The sequence below is a fragment of the Mytilus trossulus genome, chromosome 14, assembly GCF_036588685.1.
Source record: "Mytilus trossulus isolate FHL-02 chromosome 14, PNRI_Mtr1.1.1.hap1, whole genome shotgun sequence".
NCBI classification, from domain to species: Eukaryota; Metazoa; Mollusca; class Bivalvia; order Mytilida; family Mytilidae; genus Mytilus; species Mytilus trossulus.
This window is the reverse complement of record NC_086386.1, coordinates 68,769,578-68,795,737: the sequence shown is the minus strand read 5'-3', so window position 1 is coordinate 68,795,737 and position 26,160 is coordinate 68,769,578. Positions and strand designations below refer to the sequence as shown.

The 26,160-nt window shown below is 31.4% G+C and overlaps 2 protein-coding genes across 5 annotated transcripts in view; both read left to right on the top strand.

Annotated features, from left to right (window-relative positions):
- The first annotated feature begins 948 nt into the window (after window positions 1–948).
- Window positions 949–26,160, top strand: part of LOC134697132 (integrin-linked protein kinase-like) — a 32,865-nt gene continuing 7,653 nt past the window's right edge. Inside the window, exons 1-11 of one of the 4 annotated variants that reach the window (XM_063559184.1) lie at window positions 949–1,311; window positions 4,294–4,459; window positions 5,167–5,262; window positions 8,265–8,361; window positions 9,386–9,466; window positions 17,937–17,963; window positions 19,283–19,368; window positions 19,980–20,089; window positions 22,910–23,031; window positions 23,876–23,997; window positions 24,633–24,707. In XM_063559184.1, the coding sequence (XP_063415254.1) occupies window positions 1,223–1,311; window positions 4,294–4,459; window positions 5,167–5,262; window positions 8,265–8,361; window positions 9,386–9,466; window positions 17,937–17,963; window positions 19,283–19,368; window positions 19,980–20,089; window positions 22,910–23,031; window positions 23,876–23,997; window positions 24,633–24,707 (1,071 nt within the window). In that variant the 5' untranslated portion in view covers window positions 949–1,222. The remainder of the gene's footprint in view (window positions 1,312–4,293; window positions 4,460–5,166; window positions 5,263–8,264; window positions 8,362–9,385; window positions 9,467–17,936; window positions 17,964–19,282; window positions 19,369–19,979; window positions 20,090–22,909; window positions 23,032–23,875; window positions 23,998–24,632; window positions 24,708–26,160) is intronic. The other 3 variants (XM_063559185.1, XM_063559186.1, XM_063559187.1) reach the window with 3 other exon arrangements.
- On the top strand, window positions 20,232–22,582 carry LOC134696718 (uncharacterized). Its single transcript, XM_063558642.1, has 2 exons — window positions 20,232–20,878; window positions 21,176–22,582. Exons 1-2 carry the CDS (start codon window positions 20,425–20,427, stop codon window positions 22,384–22,386), a joined length of 1,665 nt encoding a protein of 554 aa, XP_063414712.1. The 5' UTR covers window positions 20,232–20,424; the 3' UTR covers window positions 22,387–22,582.

Sequence of the window (26,160 nt, the reverse complement as noted above, 5' to 3'; positions counted from 1 at the left end):
AAAAAGGAATTTCCAACCCCCGGAACCCCCCTCTGGATCCGCGCCTGTAAGGGGTAATTGTGCAAGGTTATAACCTTGTGTCATCTGCTACTATTGATGAATCCAGGACTTATAAAAGGACTGGATTTTTTCATCCATTCGCGCCGAGAGATTTTCCTTGAAAAGTTAAAAAAAATATCTAATTTCGAAATTATATGTCTCTGGTATATACATGTTGATACTGTTAGCCAATCTATATTTTCGAAATTAGATTTTTTTTAAACTTTTCATACATGTTAATACTGCTACCCAATCTATATTTTCGAAATTAGTTTTTTTTTTTTTTAACTTTTCAAGATTGTTTTAATAGAAGTAAGGGGTGATTGTGCAAGGCCATAACCTTGTGTCATCTGCTTTTATTGATGAATACAGGACTTATAAAGGGACTGGACTTTTTCAATTTACTAAGTTGTCTCTGTATATATACGAAAGAGACATAGCTCTCTGAAAGTTTGTTAGTAGGTTAACGTTAAGTAAATGCAATAAAAAATAAGACACATAGAAATAGAGAAACAAAGATTAAAAAATGATATAATTTAATTTATTAAATCGGTTATTTGATCTTATTTCATATCTGAGACTACTTAATAGTAGTCTCAGTTCATATGCAGTCAATCTGATTTTTTTTCGGAAAGGTATCGCACTGCAGACGGAAGAAAGTTTTCTTTTTTACCGTATATAGAAAAGATAATAACCGAAAAGAAAAAACACACAGGAATGTACATTGGTTACATGGAATCATATCCCAGAATAATTTGATATCTCATCTATTCGGTAGTACTCATCTTTATTTTGCTAACTGATTAGATTACCTTATGAAAATGACTGTTTTACTTGTTTACAGTACACACTGGCTGATTCATTTTAAGGTTCGTTGTGCAAAATTATCTTGGCTTTCCGATACACTTTCTATAATCTGGAGGCCAGTTTGGGATGGGAAGATCCACATAAATGAGCTTTTTCTTAAAAAGTTGAACAAGAATTGACTGAAAATAAGCATGGACACGTTTTTAAAGGCACCATGTGTGATCGAATAATAACTTGATTTATTATTTGGTAGAACTATCGGTTTTCGTATCTAAACCAAGCCCGGTTGGAGTTAGGGGCTTGGCCACTGCAGTTTGTTTACATTGACTTTGCTGCATTCTTTCAATCGAGATAAACAGTCAAACAGTATTTTGGTATGGAAGACATTTTTACTCAGGTGCGAGAAGGAAATGCATTTCACGTGCGAGTTTGGCTTGATAACACAGAAAATGATCTGAATCAGGGGTAAGGAAATATTTGCATGTTTCGGGATCATTTACAGCTTTCTACTATTAAAATAATTTTAATTTACATTTTGTTTATGAAACAGGAAAATATAGATATTTGCTACCATTTTCAGTTTCTAAATATGTGTATTTTTGAAATGGTATGAAACTGCCCCTTTAGGTTCCCCATTTGTGATTCAGATTCCCACTGATGTTGATTGGTTTATGCAAATTCCTTACAAGGATATGGTTAACACAGGGGTTCATGTAGGGCATGCTTTAAACCAACAACTGTAAACTTTAATTATGGATTTTTTTTTAAACTTTTCAGTGGTTTATACCTTAGTCTCGTAATCATTTAGATTTCAATAATACAAAATTTTTAATGTAACATTTTAAACCGATTTTATAATTTTAAATATCATTTTTTTATGCTCCCTTAGGGAGTTATTTACTGTTATGAATGAGCAGTAGTATTTCTACTATCTCACTTATGACAGAAGTTATCAGTATATCCTCTCATTACACAAGAATGTTAGTTAGTGTGAGGAAATATGCATCTGTTTACAACCACTTGCCTTATGGAATTTTGATGATATAATTTAAAGTGTGAAATAAAGAGGCTATTATTTTTTTAAGGTTAAATGTTAAATGTTAACATAAACAATACATTTGGCCAGTCAATCAATAAATTGTATTAAACGAATGTCAGGATGAAAAAAGCTTATCAATTTAATTAAGTAAAAAAAGAGGAGTTTGATAAAAAAAAAAAAAGAAGAAGTAATTGGTTAAAAAAATGCATGTACTTTAAATATATGTATATATATGCACACATTCTTTATACAAAAAAATGTAAATTCCACAACTTAAATGTGATTCATGTATCTGTAATAGGACTACACCAAATAAACATGATAAATGTCTTGTTTGTTAATGTTTGAGGCTGAGCACCAAATTTTTTCAATTCCTTTATTTTCTTCAATGAAGATTATTTTTTGTAGTCTGTCACTGCACTAATCACATAAAAACTATAATTTAAGTGATATCATGTGTGCATAAATTAAAGTCAAGTATATTTTGAATTATAGTTATGCTGCATAATTATACAAAATGTATTGTAAATTTAAACACCAGACACCTCAAAGATATTTGGTCCATCAGTAGACAAAAAATAAAAAACCCAACATTTCTTTTTTTTGGTATGGCCTTGCTCGTTGCTTGCAATGCATTAATTAATATTTTATCAACATTCATCAGTTTATCTTCATTAGTGAAATTTACCATTAAATTGCCTTTGCAATATTTGAATGAAATTAAGATAATCATAAATCAGCTCTATTTTTTTTTAATCATGTTCAAATACTGTGCAATGATAGAAAGCAGCTGCTGATAAGCTTTGTAATAATCATGATAATGGTCATTTTAATGAAGCAAATGGACATGATAGACCCTATTCTTCACTTCAAAATTTTACTGACCAGATTATGCATGTCAGCTGGATCTTTGCAATTAAAATATAAGCTCATTTATAGTTTTATCTTAACAAGTTATCCTGTTATCTTGGTTTTATATGAACTTTTCAAGTTGTTTTGCAATAAAGATAAAAGTCAAAACTATACATGCTATAAGATAAAAATCCTACATAAAATACATGCTACATAAAATAAACTTTAAAAACTTTTTTTTTCTAAAATTGGCTTCTCCTGTCATTTGCATGTGCAAAGCAAGAAAAGAAAAAATAGCATATTCATGTTTTGAATTGTGCATGATATAAAGCTTTTAGTGTAAATTTAAAACATTTGCATTGTTTTTATAAGTCTTTTGTAAGTGGGGAAAACAGCAACAGGGAAGACTTCATTAGAAAAATATGACAGCTTTTCATTTCAAACTGCAATTATATTAAAATATTTTATTTATCATGTTTAAATTTTAATGTAGCGTTTCCTGAAATTGTATATACTAATTTAGGAAATGATGCATACATGTAATTGAGGTTAAGAGAAGGAAACAAGTTAAAATTATTATCACCATTCATGCTATTGTTTATCCAGCACTGTATTTACACCTTTTAACACCTGCATACATGTACATGTATAATAATTATGAAACCATAATTATATGTATATATCCATATTGTGCCTGTTACAGTAGTGTTAATGTGAATATTTTTTTCTTGTAGTTTTCTTGTAGTTTCTTATTATGTCGTGTTTGTATTAAAAAGTTATGGATATCTATCATTTTTGTGCAATTTTCACAATTTATCTTGATCCTTGTGAGAAAAACATCTTTTCTCCTCACTAGAACATTGTAGACAGTGGTAAAATATCTGTTCTAAGCAAATGATTGGTCGAAATTTAATTGTGAGGTCATGAAAAAAGACAACAATGTCTGATGACGTCACATTAAAAGTACACAACTTTCTTAAAATGTTTTAAAAGGGAAGGATAAAAATCATGAGAGAAACAGATTTCACCACTATAACTTGTGTATTACAATATTTCTCCACTCTCAACAGTTAAATCAGTATATGAAATTCAATAGAAAATATATTTTTAAGGTTTTATTAATGCTCAAATGCTATATTAGCACATGCTGCATAATCATGATAATTCACCAATGTAATTATTTTTATAAAAATCCATGCAAAAATCCATGCAAATTAGGGAAATTATGAAAAGTGGTTTTTACATAGTAATTATCCAAGTTGGATTGGTTATAATGCACCAATTTTAGCAAAAGAGCTTGTAGCACTGCATACATTTCTGGAGCTTCTTTTATCAGATTTTCTCAAGAAGCAAATTAACATAGTCATACAGAATACATTGGGGTTGCTACATGTATTATATCGTAACATGTGATCATGAAGGCCTTTAAGTCTGTGTCTGTTTGACATGTTTATAGCATGTACAAAACAACCATATATAAGTACATGTATATGTATATATATAGAGATTGAACCTATAAAACATATCTTTACATATGTGTATTTTTTCTTTTTCAGTGATGACCATAGATTTAGTTTGCTGCATTGGGCAGCACGGGAAGGAAGGACCAACATAGTGGACATGCTGATTGCCAGAGGTGCTAGAATTAATGCCACTAACATGGGAGATGACACAGCCTTACATCTGGCAGCAAGCCATGGACATAGGGATATAGTAATGATGGTAAATTAGAGTATAGAGTTAAACATGTAGAAATTACATGATACATGTATATATAATGTATTGAGTCGAACAAGTTTGTGAAGATCAATCCTCCATTTAAATCTTGGACTAAAGAGAAACAAAGCAGCACAACATAAGAACAAACTGTTAAAATCACTCGAAAAGAAGTTGACTTGTCAGATCAGCATTCAGAACAAAAAAAAACCAATTAGTTATAATAATGAGAAAATCTAATACTCAAATCTGATATTTAGGCTTACGTTGAATATTTGACAAACCTGATAGAACAGCTGATTAACTCATATTTTAAATTCTAATTTGTAAACTGGCGCGAACATAAAATATTTTTCAAATAACCACAAACATTCACATGGGAGACGCCACTTGCAGAAACAAGTGCACATTTTATTATAAATATGAGTATAATAGTGTGGAAAGTTCAGATAAATACACTGGTATTGAGCAGCTTGTATTTGTTTCCCCGTACTAGTGGTCTACATATATCTGAAAATAAATAATATAATTAATACAATGCAATATTATTCACTTGGCAAAATGCTACTGCAATGGCTCTAATGACTGAGTTCACTCGTGCATGAACTCAATATCCCAATCTAACCAACCTTACTGTACATGTACATGTATACTTTACCAAACTATAGAAAAACAACATTTTAACAACTTTGTTAAATGCATTTATATTTCAGTTACTACACAACAAGGCCAACATAAATGCTGTCAATGAGCATGGTAATACACCACTTCATTATGCTGCTTTCTGGGGAAAAGATCAGATTGCAGAGGTAAATTATATTTCAATGAATGTATAGCTAAAGGTAATATTATTGGTTAGCTTGCTTGCTAGCTGTAAAGTGAAGTCATTGTTACATGTGTTAGGTAATGTATTCTACCCTCCATTCTAAGTAGCTTAGACCTACAGACAGAAACAAGAGACAAAAATGACACAGACATTAACAGCTATAGGTCATCGTATGGCCTTCAACAATGAGCAAAGCCCATACCGCATAGGTCAGCTATAAAAGGCCCTGATATGGCAATGAAAGACAATTCAAATGAAAAAACAAGCGGCCTTATTTAAATAAAAAAATGAACAAAAAACAAATATGTAACACAAAAAACAAACAACAACCACTGAATTACAGGCTCCTGACTTGGGACAGGCACATTCATAAATAATGTGGCGGGATTAAATATGTGAGCGGGTTCCCAACCTTCCCCTAACCTGGGACAGTAGTATAACAGTACAACATAAGAACGAACTATAAAAATCAGTTGAAAAACAGTCAGAGCTCAGACATAAATAAGTCTGAATCTGCTTTTGACTCATAGAGGTCTAAATTTGTAAGTTTTAGGATTTGTCTCCCTTTAATGTAAGACAAAATATGACTTGAATAAGTCCAATATTGTTAAACAAGAAATAATTGACCAGAATCAAAAAGTTGCAAATATCGACTCCTACAAGTCGATGAATGATAAAAATTGGTTAACTTGAAGACCCACGCATATTTATAAGGAGGTCAAATAAAATCAAATAATGACAACATTGAAAGCCAATGCTTTGTCTTCTAAAGAAAAATATGAATGAGAGTCTAAAAAATCGGAGATAATGTTAATTGACCTTACAATGCAACCACCTGGATTCACATTTAATGAGGTAAAACATCTGTGTTTAGTAAGGATGTTCAATTAGATAATTAAATATAGATAGCTCAAGTCCTTGTGAACTCTAATACAGGTTTTTGCTGTCATAGGTGGTGTAGTTTGGCCACAAAGTAACATTTTAAGTTTTTTCACCAACATAAAAAGTAAAATCACAAAAATACTGAACTCAGAGGAAAACCAATTTGGAAAGTCCATAATCACATGGCAAAATCAAAAAACGAAACCCATCAAAAACAAATGGACAAGAACTGTCATATTCCTGACTTGGTACAGGCATTTTCAAATGTAGAAAATGGTGGATTAAACCTGGTTCTATAGCGCTAACCCTCTCACTTTAATAACAGTCTCATCAAATTCTGCTACATTTACATGATGCGTTAAATAAACAGTAACAATTAATAAAATAGTCAAAATATGGGTACATCAGTCATCATATAGACCTAAACAAGTCTGTCATTTTCTGACTTAGATAAGTCTAAAATTGAAACTACATTTTTATAATAAATACATGTTTCGACTTATTTAAGTCAAAAACAAAAATCGACTTGTTTATGTCTGAGCTCTGACTGAAAAAGGTTAACTCACAAGATGGACCAAAATACAAGTGGACGTAGCCGGGTTCTTGTTCATCCCGACAACAAAAAGACACTAGGAACAGATCTGAGAGTTATCTGACAGCTAGTTCAAAGCCACTAATAACTAATTAAAAAATCAAAAAAATCATTTTTTTTTAAATCGTAGTCTTCTCTTACATGAGGATAGTTTAGCTAACCAAACAATTACTTCAAGGTTCAGCTGGGAAGCTAACTAACTCAGGATCTTACCTTTGCCTACATACTCAACAAAATCAGTTGTAACATGATCTAACTGTCATGACATTGTGAATTTATACAATATGTTATTAGTCTAAAAGAAAACATGTTTATCATATGTACCTTGTATACAAATAAATGGCTATTATGATACCTTTCTGTTGGTTTGACTAAAGGAATTGGTTCACTAAATCATAATTTTGGCCCTAAAAATATGGGAAAAAAGTTCCTGAAATCTTCTTGGAATACATACCATAATCTTCACTTTTCAACCTCTATTTTGATTGGCATGGATGGCGCTACTTATGACATCTTGAAAGATGTATTTTAGGTTGATATATTTATAATATGTGAAGCAATCAAATAATTGTTCTTGGATGAAGAATAAATTAAGCAATACATTCACTATAGATTTACTCAAATAATTGAACTTTAAAAAATACAACTCATATCCAGAAATCAACGCCACTTTGCTCATTTATTCTGAATATTATACTATTGAAATCGGATACGGGTCACGGAAATTATATTGAAATGATAGGGATTTTTGTAAAAATGGTTATTTTAACTTTAATTTAAGTGATAGACTGGTTGCTGGGGCAGAAAATAAATATACACAACAATATACACCATTTAAATGTAACATAATGACTGTCGTTGCAAAAATCAAGGTCTCGAGCTATTTTGAAAATTGAAGCGAGAGGCTTTTAACATTGCAGTATAAAATACAGGCTAAAATGGCCGAAACATCAAATTTGCAAACTTCGTGTTGAAAATTTGCTAACACGGTCATTAGAAAAACAATTTGCCGGGGTGAAACTTGAAACTTGGATGTCCAAAGAATAAGCAAGTCCAAACCTTGTATGTGTAGTCGTTGAACTCTAGGTTCCCACGTAAAGTTAAAATGGCATTATTTTGAGAAGAATAAACTCACGTGAACACGAAAAATTTACTTACTAAAATTTGCGTTCATTGTTTTGATTTTGACTGCCTGGCAACTTTGCGGAAATATCAGAGTGATTATAAACAAGGACTCTGTGACGGGCAACTTATAATATCCGTGTTTTAAAGATTTTAACGATATCAAGCCAGTCTAGTTCAAGCTATAATCACATGGTACAATTCTCATTTACATATTAGGAATATTTATTAGCAAAAGCACTACTAATTTCTATACACATATACAAGACTGTTTATTGGGGTTACTGTCTCTACATGGTCAAATCATCAAATTGCTCTGGGCTTGTTCCTACAAACTGTGTGGTTCATAAATACATGTATAACTCAGAATATAATTTGATTTTTTTCAGGATCTGGTAAATAATGGTGCTATAGTTGGTATTTGTAATAAATTCAATGAAAGTCCTCTGGAAAAGGCCAAACCAAAACTGGGAAGCATGCTCAAAGGTAAGTTATAAGAAAACGTACTAGTATTGTAATTTTAAGCCTTATAAATAAGTACATGTACTCTTGAATAGGATGTAACACATTGATGAGGACCACAGTGAATAATTCACCTTTTCAGAATCTAAAGGACTATGAGTAATCTCATTGTTTGTATACGAAAATGAAAATATTGTTACACCATTGGATGGATTCTAAACTAATTACAAGGATTTGGTGTACGCTTTTAGAAATATTACCCAGAATGCATTAGATTCTGAAACGGCAAATTGATGATTAGTTGAACTTTAACTCTGATAGATGATTTTATTTTTGTGCATTAGAATATTTTTAAACATGTTCAATGTTTTAATAGTAAAGAGAACTAGAATATTAGTAAAATATAATAATCCAATTATCCATTTAAAATGAAAAAATTCTGTAGTAATATTGTAACTTTACAAGTTACAAATGTTTAAAATACTTCGTCAAGTTCAGAAGTAAGTCTTTCTTCGAACAAATGATAGCAACATGTTATAAAATTCACATTCCCCGTTTTTCTCAATTTTAACATACATGTACAATGTACAGTGTATACATGTGCAATACATGGTAAGGGAAGACATTAAAAGATCGATGAAGGATAAAAAACTTAAATCAATTAGTTTGGGGGTAGGGGGGTCAACATTGCTTCAAGTTTTGTAAATCTAAAATCTATTTTACATATATCCATGTCGGTAAATCAATTTTTCCAAAATTAAGTTAAGAAGGGGGGTAGGGGGGTCAGCGAGAAAAACTATGTGAATTAAGTTTTTTATCCTACATTGAACTTTTGATGTCTTCCCTAAGTATGTCAAGCTCTATATCTACACAAATCTGCAAAACTGGAGACAAAAAAATAAACAGAGACAATGTAAAATCTTCTAGCATCTATTTATGAGTTTTTATAATATCTTGCTTTTGTATCAAGATAGTTTGAAAAAATCTATAATCATGATAATATTAAATTTAAGTAATCAATGATTATTTTTTTATTTTGCTAATTCAGAGCGAGCTCTACAGCTAGGTCAAGATCTACAGAAAATACCTTTCAAAGACAGGAGTTGGCTTGGCTATAAAACAAGAAGCAGTAAGTCTATATTAACCAATTATCAGGTTATCTGTATGTTGTTTCTATTAACTCTGAGGTCATAGTCCCAATATGAATCTTTCTGTTGAGTTAGTGCAAGGCACACAATTCTTTGTTTGTTGTTGAACAGCTGATGTTTGACAATATTGATATATTAAAAATATGATCATGAATTTATTGTATTATATATATTTGTGCTTTTTTTATGAAAAAAAACCTCTAGATTTATCAGCAAACTAGTTCACCAGAAGGAGATTTGATATGTTACGGTAAAATTCAATGTTAATTCACACATTATTTTGTCTCTGTCAGTGCCATAGTTTTTGGAAAATGACGCGTCAGCGGCATTCTTCCATTACTATTGACCAGAACAACAGGAAGTTGATTATTGCCTCCGCCTACAGCACTTGGTTTCATATTTACTATTTTACAAACTAACTAGTATCTGCTTGTATTCCGCTACACTAGAACAAAGTGTGTTAGTCGGACGGGAACCAGTTTACATACTTTATTTTATTTAGTACAACAAAAATGTTGACCTGTCCATAGGAATTTGTATAGTCTGCGCTTTTATTCTCAACAATTGGACCTTCCAGTGGGGATGCACACTAAATAGTACAATTAGCAAGAAATAAGAGAACAACTTCAATATTCCCGGCGAGGTTGTTTGTTTACATTCCGCCATCTTTGATATTGATATTGTAGAGGGCGCTCTCATGATTTTTCAAACTAATTATTTTAACTCGTCCATATTAATAAGTTATTTCTATTTAATATCAAATTAAAAGTGATAAATATAAAAACTTTACCTTTCATTACAAATTCCTCCTTTCTGTTCAATGCATTTAGAATTTATAAACTACAAAACGTAATCGGTTATTGTTCATTCCATTTTGATGTTTCATACCGACTTAAAATTGGTTTGTATTAGCTTAGACCCTTCAAACATTAATGTGATAGGTATATTAAAGACTTATTTACAAACAGATGGAACTTTTTTATTTTCAAAATGGTATTATAGTGATATCTGTCATGTACGGATTTCGACTTCCACCGGTTAATTTCTTCTTTTACTTGTGCGTTTTAAACTTCCTTTCAAAACATCGCAAAGTTTCAAAATTGTTTTTTAAGTGAATTAAACTTATTTCAACAATCATGAAGCGTTATAGAATCATTTTAAAACAGTTTCTACTTCTGTTTGATGATCGAAAACAGGGTTTCTCAAGAAAATACAGCAAACGATCGCAGAGGATTTGAAATGTTCAACTCAAATCGGCACCTGGTTAAATCGGCATATAGTCAAATCGGCACCTATTTGAAGTCAATTTGGCATCCAATAATATTTGTTATAATATTTTCTATTCAATCAACTTATAACTTTTACAAAGTACATAGTTAATTAGTTGTTGTGTATAAAGGTAAACAACGAAGCCCTTACCCAAGCTGTTACTTAACAATGAAACAATTAGAAAAATAAAATGGAAAACTATGAGTCCCTTTCAATAAATCTAACTTTCATGCCAAATAATAGCTAATTTTAGGTGTTTTTTTCAGGACAGTTTAAACAACATCAAACCAACAATCCTGTAAAATGCTCAACTGGTTAAAAAATGCATAAAAAATGAATATTCAATACCTTTAATTCCTAAATATACCTCATATATATAAATAAAAATACATGTTCCAGACCATGAGTATTTGGACTATACGTTCCGGACGGTATACATATACTTGTACAGTCTGACAATACTCGTATGGTCGGACCGTATGAGTTAACATGTATGGTCCAGTACGAGCTAACCATTTATCACAATCTTTATTTTTTAGTTTTTATAAATTTTTATCATTACACTTACTTTTAGATGGATCAAATGAATAAATTGAACAATTGAATTTAAATATTTGTTTAATTGAATATCTGAATCCTATTTTGGTACTCTCTCCCATGGTGACTTACTACCACAATTAATGATAAATTATTTACATTTACATATTTGCAGTTCATTCATGTTCCTTTGCATTTGCATTATTTTATAAAGTTTCTAATATTCTAAAATTGTAGTTCCACATCATGTTAACTTCCGATAATGTAAATTTCTATGATCATAATTCAATTAATGTATTACTGATCGACAAGCTAAATACAAGATATTAACATGATGAACAGATTTAATAAGCGTGAATTTTTGTATTAGTTAAAAAATTACGTTTTTATTCATATTACTTTTGGAACTTTTACATTTTAATTTGAGAGTTTAGTTATGTTGAGCTGTAAATGAACTTTACATGCATTTGTAACTTATAAACTTAAGCAACTTCTTAATGATATTAATCAGATTATTTTGAAAAAGTATGCATACGGTGCAAATACTCATACGGTCTGGAACATACACATTTAGTGGAGAAAAATAAATATATACAAAATGTACATGAACCCCCAAAAATGTGAAAGTAAATATTTTCAGACAATCCTTTCCTTAGGTACTAAAAATAACTCTTTTTGCTTAAATACTAAAAACTTATCTGGCTACCCCTTTCTTATTTTTACTCTTTTTGCTTAAAATACTGTTAAAAATATATATTTAACATGGGTGACAAATTGACTATATAGGGTGTCGATTTGACCAGGTGCCAATTTAACCAAGTGCCGGTTTGACTATAATTTTTTTAAATTACCTGAGTTTCATTAGACCTTTGATAACAGTAACAAAAAGATTATTTAAAATTAATTAAAATTTTCTGAGAGAAGGGACTATGTACCAGTGAGAAATATACAAGCCTTTCTACGGTATTTATTTGTACAATTAAGGTAGTCTTGACCTATTCATTTGTCTTAAAAAAAACAGCCACTTCACACACACACATATATACGAATATCAATTATATGCTTACAAGACATGTTGCATTGTTAAATTAATTACGGTATGTGAAAATCAAGACTTGCATAAAAAATATCCCAATATTAGAGACAGTGGCGTCATTTTTCCTCAGAGCTTTCAGCTCTTTGATTAAGACCTGGTCAATGTATTTAATTCCATAATTTTGTGATAGGTCATTTTTATAAAAAGCTAAGTAGAGTGATACACAAGGATTAAAAAAAAAAAAAAAAAAATTCACAGCAACTCAAATTAAAATAAAAAATAAATCTTTAGGTCTTCAATATTGGCCAAGTGACAGTACAAGTGATAGTAACTATATGGATTAGACAGGAAAAGTTATTTTAAAGTGAATCACTCACTATCACCAACTTTGATTTTTTTCAATATCAGCATGAGCTTCATGAAATATATAGCTCCATGTAGAGCAAACATGACTGTGTAAAAAAAATAAAATGGTTGAAAATTTATATAAAATTGAAAATGGAAATGTAGTCCAGCGGATATCAGAATAATTGATCACTTTATGGTAAAAGCATGAAACTTGGCATAGTGAAAGATTAAGGGGTATAGACAAAATTCAGATATGGAGCCACGAAAAAAAAATCCAATATGGCCACAAAATTCAAGATGGCCGACATAAGAATAAAATAATTCACTTGATAAAGTCTTCCAATTTTAATGAGTTCAGAAGATGTCACAAACTTTGGGAAATACAATAAAAATATGTCAATTATATTTTTTTTGAACCTTATAATACAGAAATCATCAAAATGGCGTCCAAATTCAAAATGGCGTCCAAATTCAAAATGGCGTCCAAATTCAAAATGGCGCGTCAAAATGTCTAAATTTGACAGTATTCGTATGTATACACATCATTGTGTGATAGAAAGCTACCTAATCCGTGAAACTGGTCATTTGATATCGGGAAAGGCCTACAATGTACCAGTTATGCCTGGGTGCATAGATAATATTTTCAAAATGGCGGCAATATTCAAAATGGCGCCTTTTAACCTGTCAAAATTTGACGTTTGGTTTTGAATATGGTATAAAAAAGATTAAAAAATAATTGGATCATTTATTTAAATACAAGCACGTTTATACAAACATATTATTATGTAATGTAACAGGTGACATTAACTATGAAATAAAATTGGTCCATACAACTCAAAATGGCGTTTTTGACAAGTTCTTATTTTTTACAATTACAGTTAATGACCTGACCTTAAAAAGTCATTTCACAATTTTTCTGAAATGAAAAAAGAACAACATCTGCAGTATTGAATCAGTGCAAAGAGTATTTCTTTTTTAGCAATGAGATAAGAAATAAAAAAAACATCCCAAGCAACTATTCAACATAACAACAGATTAAAATTATAATTAAAATATGATTCAAATGCAGGAAAATCAAAAGAAAGCTCAGTCTCAATCAGTTTTTCTTTCACAGTCCTGTGAGCAGTTGCATAATGCTGGGCATTGTAATGCTGCTTTAAGAATTTACATACTCCTAGACATCCTTTCTTACATCCACATTGACTGAGCTCTTGGCATTACATTGAAGCTTCCGCAAACACAGACCAGAATGGTACCCAGGGACCATCAAGTTTTGTCAACCGAATAAATCTGGTGATGGCATACTTGGGTTTGCAACTAAACAATTCCCCAAATAACACTACCTTGGTAAGCTGCACGTTTCGTATGTTCAATGAAGAAGTGCATCTCGTGTTGGAGGAATATTGTCAATTGTTCTTGTCTTCTGCGAGAATAACTGTTTTCTTAATTCATTCTCACTATTAGCTGTACAAGACCGATCATACAAAAGCACAACATATCGTTCTATTACCTTAACACTTTTAAAATTTCCACTTCATTTTGATTCTAAATAACCTGCAGAAATGCTTCTGACAAATCCTCATATACGCCCCATGTCTCCCAAGCTGATTTCTTACCTTTCCCAGAAAAATCTGAGACTGTGTCACAACCAGTAAATGAATGGAACAGTGGAAAGACTTTCGATTTCAATGGTCCTAAAGAAAGGCACAATCCATGAATTGAAATTTCCATTGCCAAAACCTATCCACAGGTTCAGCCATTGGAATTCCCCTTTTAATGCAGCTGGAATTGAGGACATACCAATTGAAAGTTCTCCTTCAACTAATGGGATTTCTGGTTCGCTGAATCTTAGTACAGCTGGTGGAAGATTGAATAATTCTCTGGTAAAAGAGACACTTTCAACATAGGTTCAGATTGGTCAAATGTTTGAACAACGCCTTGAACATCCCCTGAAATATGTTGGAATGAAGATATACCTGTACCATGGAATGAATCTTTTAACGAGATACTGCATGCTGGATTGTGATCAATGTTGTCTATAGCAGAAGTAAATATATTTTGTAGTAGATTGGTAGGGCACACACTACCTTCTTGGACATAACGCATTTTACGATGACAAGCATCATAGGCTATGAAAGATGAAATTTCTAACACTCGGTCGTAGGAGACAGACAGTCCAAGTTTGAAGAAATTATCTACTTGATCACGTTTTCTAGTCTAACATGGATCATGATTCCAAAATAAGCACAAACTGGCGGTTCATCATCTTTCATGTGATGGCTGGACAGTTTCTTTGAACAACTATACATCAGAAGATGTGCCATTGTTAATGTCGACTGAGAATATGAACGATCCTTAATGTTGGGTCCAATATGAATCATACTGACCAAAGAAAGCAATGAATGGGGTACATAAGCTTCCTTACATCCCTTTGGAAAGGTTCCTTTCAATTCTGAAATTGATGCGAAAATATCTTTACGAACAAACGTAGCTGCTTTTGATATGTTGACAAACTCATTATCAAAGTCTTCTAAGCAGACTCTCTTCAATTCAAGACCAATGTCATCTTTGAAAGCAAGAATGTTTTTAAGACCTTGTTTGTAAACATCTGAGTTAGGGAAATTACAAGTCTGTGTTTTAGCCGTGTACTATTAACTTGAGATGAAACATCTGCACCTAGACATGTTATTCTTTCCATAAAAAAGTTTACATAGATCTCACAACTTGTAAACACTTATGGTCTCATCGCATGACCTTGTTTCATTTATATAAGAGACTAGTTCTGAAAATGCAATACCATGGATTTGTCTTTCCTTCTCAGATTCGACATTATCATTTTTCATTTCAATTCGAGATGCACGATTATATAAGGAAATTAAACATTAAGAATGGTACTTTGCTTCCTGTGCAATCAGATCACCGGCACTTAACTTTGCAAGTCACAACTTGTCATTTAATTTTACTGCACATTCTCTCACCCGTGTATCTTGTCCAAATGTTAAGGACTCATGAAGGGATTCTTGGCCATTTTCATTACAGAAAAAGTACACAGACGGGTTACTGGTGGACTGAACGAAAAAGCTATGTCTAGTTTTCTTTTTAGATGTGGTAACTTTATCATTTATTCTCTCATGCGAGGTTCGTTTTTCTGATCTATCCAACTTTGTCCTGTTCAGTTTTAAGTTGCCAAAGTTGTGCCAACATGCCTTTTGGTCAATGAAAGACTGTGCTATTCCAGATCCCTCATCTAAGTTTTCAATGCACACATTAATGCCTTCAGGCCTCAATCGTAATTCATGAAACTTATTTATATTGTCAGCTAAAGATTGATAACCAGCACCAACAATGAGACGTTTAGAATCAAATGGGCATATAAGTTTTAAATCTTTAATTTCTTGGCATAGGATGCAATTTGCCAAATAAATATTATTGATTTAGTTGGTTTGTCATATTCTACACGTGATACCCTGAACGTCTTTTCAGTAGCCGTGTTGTAAGAACTATGATCGTAAATTAGTTTAGGTAGCAATACACAGTTAGGAAAAAAAAACTTAAAATTGACACTCATAATTTTTAAACACCCTCTGTCCCCTCCTGTCTAACAAAGAAGGCTTTATATTTGTGTTATGCATGTATATACTTGTAGAAAGAAAATCTCCCATAGATTTGATTTCTAATGGTCATAAGGGTGAAATATAATCCCTTTTGGGTGTAACCATGGCAACAATCTGCCTTTCTTAGATACAAAATAAAGCAAACAAAGGGGGGTGAACATGTCACAAAAGTCTCCCAAATGTGGTCTAAAGGAAAATTTCAATGAATTACAGTGATACCTTTCCTGAAACCATAGGTTTATATCTATCAACTGGTCCAAAAAAAATCATTCTTCAATTATCTAAATATCAATTTTATTATACAAAAACTTTCATATTTAAAACATTCACAGGGGCCATAATGCGAAACTAAAGTTCTAACTGTGTATTGCTACCTTATATCTTCCTTGTGGATAACTTCTGTATGACAGACGTATCAGTGACGCTTGAATCGAAAAAGTTAAAAAGACATACAAAAAGTATGTAATTCAAGATTGGATGACCTGAAATCCTGAAAGTTTTGCAAAGCACAAATATTTGTTGATTGTTTATAACTTTCTAGATATACACGATATAGTTTCTAATTATAAGACGTTTGACGGCCATTTTGAATTTGTCGGCCATTAAGGAATGATTTTTTATTGTTCCATGTTCATAAAAGATTAATTGGCATCATAACAAGCAATATGCAAAGTTTTGTGCTTTTATTTTCAGATGAAAAATTATACCATTTTTTTGGGACTCTGCCTCATGACTGTTGGCGGCCATTTAAATTTTGTCGGCCATTATGGAATTATTTTTGATTGTTCCATATTCATGAAAGATTAATAAGCACCATAACTAGCAATATGCAAAGTGTTGTGCTTTTATTTTCAAATGATAAATTACACTATATTTTTGGACTCTACCTCATGACTGTTGGCGGCCATTTTGAAATTGGCGGCCATTATGGATTTTTTTTTTATTGTTCCAAATTCAGAAAAGATTAGTAATCATCATAACAAGCAATATGCAAAGTTTTGTGCTTTTATTTTCAAATGTTAAATTATACTATATTTTTGGACTGTGCTTCATGACTGTTGGCGGCCATTTTGAATTTGGCGGCCATTGTGGATTATTTTTTAATATCCAAAAATGTTTATAAACATCATATATAACACAGTGCAAAGTTTCATGCTTTTACCATAAAGTGATCAATTGTCCCAAAATATTGGACTTAGCTGCTGGACTAATGGGGAATGTGTCAAAGAGACAACAACCCGACCATAGAAAAAACAACAGCAGAAGGTCACCAACAGGTCTTCAATGTAGAGAGAAATTCCCGCACCTGGAGGCCTCCTTCAGCTGGCCCCTAAACAAATATATACTAGTTCAGTGATAATGAACGCCATACTAATGTCCAAATTGTACACAAGAAACTAAAACTAATATATATTTTTATCAATCAAAATTTTTACTGTATTTTATTACTATATTAAAAGGTGGTAAGTGTATTAAAATGTAAACTTCATACTTCCATTATACTTTTCATCTATTCATTTTAAATCATGGAAGAATGATCGAGGATTTTCTCCTATATTGTCTTTTGTTTTGTTATTCTGTTTGAACTCATACTAATTTTAAAATAATTATTTTACTGACAAATAAAACATTATTTTTGTTATGCAGCTGCAAAATTTTTCCTGTCATATTGTGGTATGAATACATGTTTCTCCCATGCAGTGTTTATTCTCATGTAAGCCCTGTTAGTGTTGCTTTTTTCAAGTTAAGGAGAATGATAGATTCTTGGAATATACGTCATTAGAAATTGATTAATTTACATACATCATACAAGGGTCTACATGAGAATAAACAAATAACATTTCTTTTCAATTTCATGAAATCACTTTTTAAAAAATTCTGGTTTTACAATCGTCTGAAATAATAGCAGTATGTTCATTTTCACCTCTTGCTGACCATACTAGAAATAAGGGTGATTTGTGCACTCACATTTCAGTGCACCAAAATCATTTCCAACTATTAGTCCTAAGACCAATATTCCTTTATTTTTCTAATGTGTCTAAACAAAGTTCCAAAAATACTCACTAGTCCCAATAAAATTTTACTAGTCTAGGGAATTTGACTAGTGACTAACAGTGCAGAAGGTCTAAGCTGAAAAAATGGAAAAAGATCAAACAATGACTATAGGTTCAGAATCCTTCATGAGCCTTTAGTAACTGGATTAAATACTTCATTTAACAAAGAACTAACATTCTGAATCTTCATGAACCAGTGCTTTTTTCACTCACTATTAAAAAAAAAAAAGCCTGGTGGAAAATTCTGTGAACAAACCTACACTGAGGATGTCTGTCTCAATCTTTTACTTAATCACAATTCTGACCGGTATTTGATCACCTCATCTAATTTTAGATTGTTCACTAATTTGTCACTTAAAAAACAACAGTCAAACTCTAAAATGTTCCTGAATATGCAGTAATCTGATATTCCTTTGGTTTTAGGATAAAGAAAAACTCTAATACATGTTTGCACAATTGAAGAATTGAAAGGATGAGCTATGATAAGATCCATTATGTTGGCCTTGAAATTGCAAAAAAAAATCAAAATTCTTAAAAATAATGTATCACAATAGCATTTCTGAAGTTACGTTTCCAATATGTGTACTTAATTTTATTTATAAGATCAATGTTATTCTGAAAGGATTGGAGAAATTTACAAATTTGTCAATTTCAAAGGTCAATAAACATGTAGTACATGTACTTTCTCATTTATTTTATTGTGTTTCTCACTAATAAAAAATGCAAGATGATCAGAAGGTTTTACTGATATATATATTTTTAAATATAGGTTTATCAATGTTATGTGAATATAATAGGACAAACAATATATTTGCAGTTTTTCATTGTATCCTTAAAAGAAAATAACGATTAAATTTGAAAACTTTGTGATTGTCATTATTATTTTTCAATATTATTGCATATTTTTTATGTAAAAACTTATTTTATTTTGATTTGAAGGAGATGCTCTTCTTTCAAGACATACTGGTATAGATATCAAACAGTTAAACCTCAGTAATCAGGTAGCAGTCACTCATTCAGGGGAGGTAAGCATTTATTAAGGTGTTTAAGAATTATATCTAAAAGAGAACTTGTGGTATGATTGCCAATAAGACAACGATTTACCAAATGAGACCAAATGACACAGAAATTATAGGTCACTGTATGGCCTCCAACAATTAGAAAAACGCATATCGCATGGTCAGCTATGAAAGGCCTGAAATGGCATAGAATTGGGCAGGAATAAAGTATAGTAAATGTAAAAGAAATAGGACAGTTATGTAATGAATCATATAGACAGCTCTATCACAAGCAAAACAATCTACCTGTATAAATATAAGCACATACACTATAAACAGGCCCAGGCACACATTCTACTGCATCCACATAGCTCGAGCCTGTAAGTAAACATAAAAAAGAAGATGTTGTATGATTGCCACTGTGACAACTCTTCACAGGAGACCAAATGACACAGAAGCTAACAGCTATAGGTTAAAGTGCATCCTTCAACAATGAGGAAAAGCCCATATCTCATAGTCCGCTTTAAAAGGCCCTGAAATCAAAAATGTAAAAATATACAAACAAGAAAACTAACGGCTTAATTTAATAATGTACATTGAAAATAAATAATATTAATAAGAAGATGTTTATTTTTTAGATGTACAGAGGCCAGTGGGAAGGGAATGACATTGTAGCTAAAATACTCAGTATTAGAGAATGTACTCTTAGAATGTCCAGAGATTTCCAAGAGGAAATTCCTAGACTTAGGTAGAAATATTATAATAGAGTATCCACCTCAAACCTAGAATGCAAATTTATTATAAATGATACAAGATAAATTTATTAGCAAATGAGATTTTTTAACACTGTTTTTCATTTTAAGGGGGAATAAATAAATTTGGTGTATTTACTGTCTCCTGATTGGTTAAAAGTATTAGTATTATTTTCAATGTTGTCAATTTCTATAGCGACACGCCCATTTTTACCGGAACTACTTTTTTATTGATTAGAAAATTCTTTTACTTGATACATACGTAGAAAAACGATTTAGAGTAAAATAATAAAGTTTTGTTCAGTCACTTGTTGTTTTAAATGTTTTAAATATGCTATCCTACCCATCTAACCCCGAACTACATGTACTGCATGACTCCGCCCCACCCCAACTCCTGTCGTCTGTTCAATACTATAAGACAAAAATGGAAGAGTTGCCGGATTTCGACATTGGTGGGGGTGAAAAGTTGATTGAAATGGAGTCGTACAATGACGAAGATTTATTGGGATGGTTGTTCAAAGATGACCTGCAAAATATTGAACTTGTTGAGCTTAACATTGCTCCAGAAAACCCTGGAATGGCACCACAACTGCAGCCACAGGCCCCATCGCAGAATCCGTTGGCACCAAAGCCGGTTGAAGTTGAAAGGCCTACAGTTTCTGGGCTTCAAAAATCACAGAAACGATTTAAAACAGTTACCCCAGAAGAACTGAAAGACCTGCAAGACAGTCGACAGGCTAAGTCAACCAAGCAAAACACGAAATGGGGAGTCAAAGTTTTCCAAGGTAAATACAAACTTTAATATGGAAACCTTGTTTTATATCATTTTGTAATACTCTGTTTAATGAGTTACATACAATATACAAACACAACTGTTGTCCTATACACTCAACATAAAACGATGTAAATTCAGACCAGGATTTGAACCTGGGACCTCTCAAAAACATGAGCGCTCTGCCACTGAGCTATCTGAATCTGTATAATAATTAGTTTTTATTTGCTGTTTTTTCTACCAATATTGAATATTTCCTCTTTCCTATGTTTGAAAATCGAATTGAATTTCTTATTTTGTTATTTTTCAGAATGGTGCATGGAAGCCCTGGATCAAGTATTTGATTTCGCGACTACTGAAACAGAAGAATTAAACAATGTTTTGGCTAAATTTTATGCAGAGGCAACCCCAAAATTTTCCGAAAAAAGAGGCAAGGAAATGTCAACTGCCCAGTCAAAAGAATATCACAAAAATTCAATGAAAAACATAAGGGCAGCAATCAACCGACACATTCATGATTTAGATAGGGATATTGATATCGTTCGCGATAAAGAATTTAGGAAGGCGAATGAAACTCTTGATGGAAAATTAAAGAAAAACCTCGAAAAAGGTCTCTCCCGTCCAACAAAACATAAACAGATTATAACCATGAATGATTTGGAAAAGATAAATTATTACCTGTACTCATCTGATGGTCCAATAATCCTAAGATTCCGTGTTTGGTATAATATTGCTATGCATTTTGTGACCCGTGGGATAGAGTTTCATCAACAACTGCAGATAAAATCGTTTGAATTCCACTTTGATGAAAACAATCGTGAATATGCCTGTTTGTCACATGAAATGAAACAGAAAAATTGGCAAGGAGGATTAGACTCGGGAGAAACTATTAATGACAAACGAATGTATTCATGTGAAGGTGATCGCTGCCCAGTTGCTTCATTGAAAACTCTGATTTTGAAAACTGATCCTGATGCAACTTCACTTTTTAATCATATTAATAAAGATGCGTTGTCGTCCAAAACTCCACACGTTTTACAACTATGGTACACTAACACATCGGTCAAATCTTACCAATTCACTAGATTCATGGCAGATGTGTCGAAAAATTCCTCCTGTAGTATGATGTACACAGCTCATTGTCTCCGGGCAACAGCGATCCAAGCAATGAGTGACGCTGGCTTCGAAATCCGACATATTATGTATATGAGCGGTCACCGGAATGAGGCGTCTGTACGAAGCTACAGTCGGGACTGTTCTACCCTACAAAAGAAATCCATGAGCGACACACTTTCAACACTATCCACAGGACGCGCACCGCCTCAGACTGGGATGCCAACGCCAATGGCTCTACAAAACAATCCTGCCAGTGACAGTGTGATCTCAGTTTTGGCGGCCTGTGACACTCCAAACGTAAACACTATGAATGCGGCCTTGTCGTCAAACAACTTCATGTCGTCTGGCTTTATTTCTAACTCAGCTTTCCATAACTGCACATTTCAAATCAATAATCCACAGTAAACTGTTGTTTTTGGAAAAGAGTTTACCCGTCTCGTAACATTCCAATGACGTTGCGGCCATGACAGTTCATTCATTCTTTTGTGTATTCATACGCCAACATGTGTTTTTTGTTATTGTTAATATAAATAATATGAAAAGTTATTTGAGCCTTATTTTTATAGAAATTAATTTATAATGAATGGCTATGATTTATTTTGAATTTATTGAACCATAAAATTAATTTTTGACTCTTCACATTTTACATAATCCGCTTCGCGGATTATTCAATGTGAAGAGTCAAAAATTAATTTTATGGTTCAATAAATTCAAAATAAATAATAGCCATTCATTAAGGGGTAAATAGTAATCACCGGATAATCACGGTCATAATGTATTACAGTGTAGCTAATCAAATTTCCTATATTCAATATTAACTACCAATTAATTGAATTTAAGGTAGCAATATTTGTTATCAAAAGATTTTAATTTAGCATGAAATTTTTGTCTGTTATAGTTGGCATTAAATGATATTGTATTTTTACAGAATCTTCAACCACCCAAATGTTCTACCTGTATTAGCTTGCTGTAACCAACCACCAGATCTAGTAGTCATTAGCCAGTTCATGCCTTATGGCTCATTGTTTAATGTATTACATGGAGAAACAGGTTAGAGAATTAAAGCAGAAGTTATTTTATAGCAAAATAATGTTTACTCAAAATTACCATGCAACATTTCAAAATTGTCTTAATGTTGGTAACTTTAAACCAAAAACAAATGCAAATAAATATTTAAAAATTGTTAAACAAATCTAATTTAACTAGGAGTAATCTATTCCCAAATGGTACCAGTTTGAAATAAAAACTGTATTGTTACAAATTAACAATGGAATCATAGAATGGTTAGTTAAAAAAATACCTGAAAAATGCTTGACTATAAAAATAAGATGTGGTATGATTGCCAATGAGACAACTCTCCACAATAGACCAAATGACATAGAAATTAACAACTATAGGTCACGGTACTGCCTCCAAAAAAGAGCATAGCCAATACTGCATTTTCAGCTATAAAAGGCCCCGAAATCACAAATGTAAAAACAATTCAATTGAGAAAACTAGCAGCCTAACTAATGTACAAAAAATGAACAAAAAACAAATGTAACACAGCAACATATTCCAACCACTGAATTACAGGCTCCTGACATGGGACAGGCACATACATAAATAATGTGGTGAGGTTAAAGATGTTAGTTGACTTGCTTGTTTCTATATTAACAAAAGCTTATAAATAATTGAAGATTGGCACAAATATAAGCAAATTTGTATTTTGTCCATTAAGTACATTAAGTACACATACAAGGGAGTGAAGCTAGGGAAAAAATTATCCTAATTATTTTTTTTGATTTTTCAATGTTTTTCCTTAATTATTTTAATTGATATGTTACTAGGTATAGTAGTAGATCAGAATCAAGCCTTGAGATTTGCTATAGACATTGTTATCATGTATTTCTAGGTATAGTAGTAGATCAGAATCAAGCCTTGAGATTTGCTATAGACATAGCTAGAGGGATGGAGTTCTTACACACACTAGAACCAATGATTCCTGACCTTGTTATAACCAGCAAACATATTATGGTAAAATATTTAATTCTTTTAATATTTTTTATTTTGTAAATTTTATTTTGCAGGAATTTTGGTAAAGGTTTATTGTTGTGTATTGTATACTTGGAAACTGACAAAAATATAAATAAAAAAAGAAATAAAAAAATGTTATACATTAGCTGTAACCATCTACTTTAAATTCAGATATTTTTGTTCAAATTGGGACATGTTTAGATTTTGCAAAAATTCAAATGAGCAATTTGAAAGATAATAACATTATTTATTTGCTTTATTTCTTCAAATAGCAATAGTTTTAACTAAATCACACAAATTTCCTTTTTTGTATTCAATGGTTAAATACATTTGTACTGATAAAATTTATTAAGACCATTGCCTCATTTTAAAAGTTGAATGGAAATAATTAAAATTGTTTAAATGCATATGTTGAAATTCAAAATACTAGTATTAGATAAAATATTAATGTTTGTAGAAATGAAAAATACTTTTGTATGTCATTATTGTCAGATGACAGTTGTCATATGGTTACCATGGAAGTCAAAATGAGGATACATGGACCTGCTTGCTCCAAATAGATTCAACCAATGAAATTTGAGCATAACACAATATCAAACTAAGATAGAAATACATGTAAAATGCATTCTTTGTAGATTGATGAGGATTTGGCTAAGATAAATATTGACGATCCTAAATACTACAGAAATACTGACGGAGTCGTTAATGGGGTAAAGGAATGCCTCCCATTGTTAGAGAGTGAATAAAACCTAACTACTAACAACATTTTCTTTTTGATATTTAGGTAGATTTTGTAGGATTCAGTGTAGAAAAAGCAGTATTAGATTTTTTCTCAGAATACAGAGTAGTTTTATATCGATGCATTTATTTAAGTTTATTTGAATAGAAGTATGACTATGATAAGTAATTACTTTTGTTAGTTGATTTATTAGAAGTATTCACAAATTTGTATTGCTCAGTTTATTTTGTCCTCCCTAAATTGAAAAGAAAAAGACAACAGAAAAAGAACTTCTCCAAAAAACATATGTTGAACAAAGGGGAGTAATTCAGATATTTCTTCAAAAATTATTTTCTAAGCAAAAAATTCCATATTCAAAACCATGCATTTAGTGTAACCATTAAGTTACTATGCATATGACATAATAAGTTGTTGTGTTTGAGATATAGATTATTGATATATTTTGTTTATTATCTGATGTTAGATTAGAAGTTTGACTTTTGATTTGTTTATTTATGAATCATTTTAAGTTTACCGTGCATGCATTGTTTTATTAGTATTATGGTTTTTCTTTGTTGTTTAAAAGTTTCTGAATCATTCTGTTTGAAGTGTACTGCACTTTCTTGTAGAATATTTGTCTCTGAAAATATCTCTTTTTGCAGAATACCTTCTCAACTGTGTCATGATGTGTCAAGGTTGTTTGTTTTTGCCAAAATTGTTATGGAAAAAAAGAATGCTATTCATCTTTCCCTACCTAAAAAAGCCCTGAATGTTTGAAATAATTGTGTCCAAATCCGAAGCAACATGCATGGTTATTCTGTTTTGTATCAAGACCGATGTCATTATTGTTTAAAAAGAGTCAGAATTTTGTTAAATTTAGTCTCATTTAAGGTTCATGAAAGAATGAGATATTTTGTTTTATTAGAAATTAATGTTATTGTTACAATAGTCACAAGAAATAAGAATACAGTATTTGTTTTTGATGTTACTAAATGTAAATTAGTTATGAACCAATACAAATAATTATATATATTAAAATACATTATATTATGTTGCCTTAACCCTCATTTTACTCTTTTCAAGTACTGTGGATTTATTTAATTTTATCATTTCATTTGGTAACAGTTTTCAACATATTTCTCTTGAACCAGTTTCATGTTACATGTTTTTGATTTATAGTTGTTTTCAGTAGTTTGAAGCGTTAAAAAACTTTCTGTATCAGTTGAATATGAATTTGTGGTTTTGTCTTTTCTGATGTATGGATGGAGATACCAAACCATTTTTTTTGGTCTAAGTTATCTGTAACGTAAGGGTACCCAAATTGCACCGAGTACCCAAATTGCACCTATTTAGAAAAAAATAGCAACAAAAATTTTACAAGATTTCCTAGAGACTAAACAATTTGTATTTTTATGATTTGATACTATGCACGTCTTTCAACATAG

Coding starts and splice junctions, on each gene's coding strand:
- LOC134696718 (XM_063558642.1), top strand. CDS start 20,425: ATGCTATCCTACCCATCTAACCCCGAACTACATGTACTGCATGACTCC. Junction 20,879..21,175: donor GGGAGTCAAAGTTTTCCAAG/GTAAATACAAAC, acceptor GTTATTTTTCAG/AATGGTGCATGGAAGCCCTG.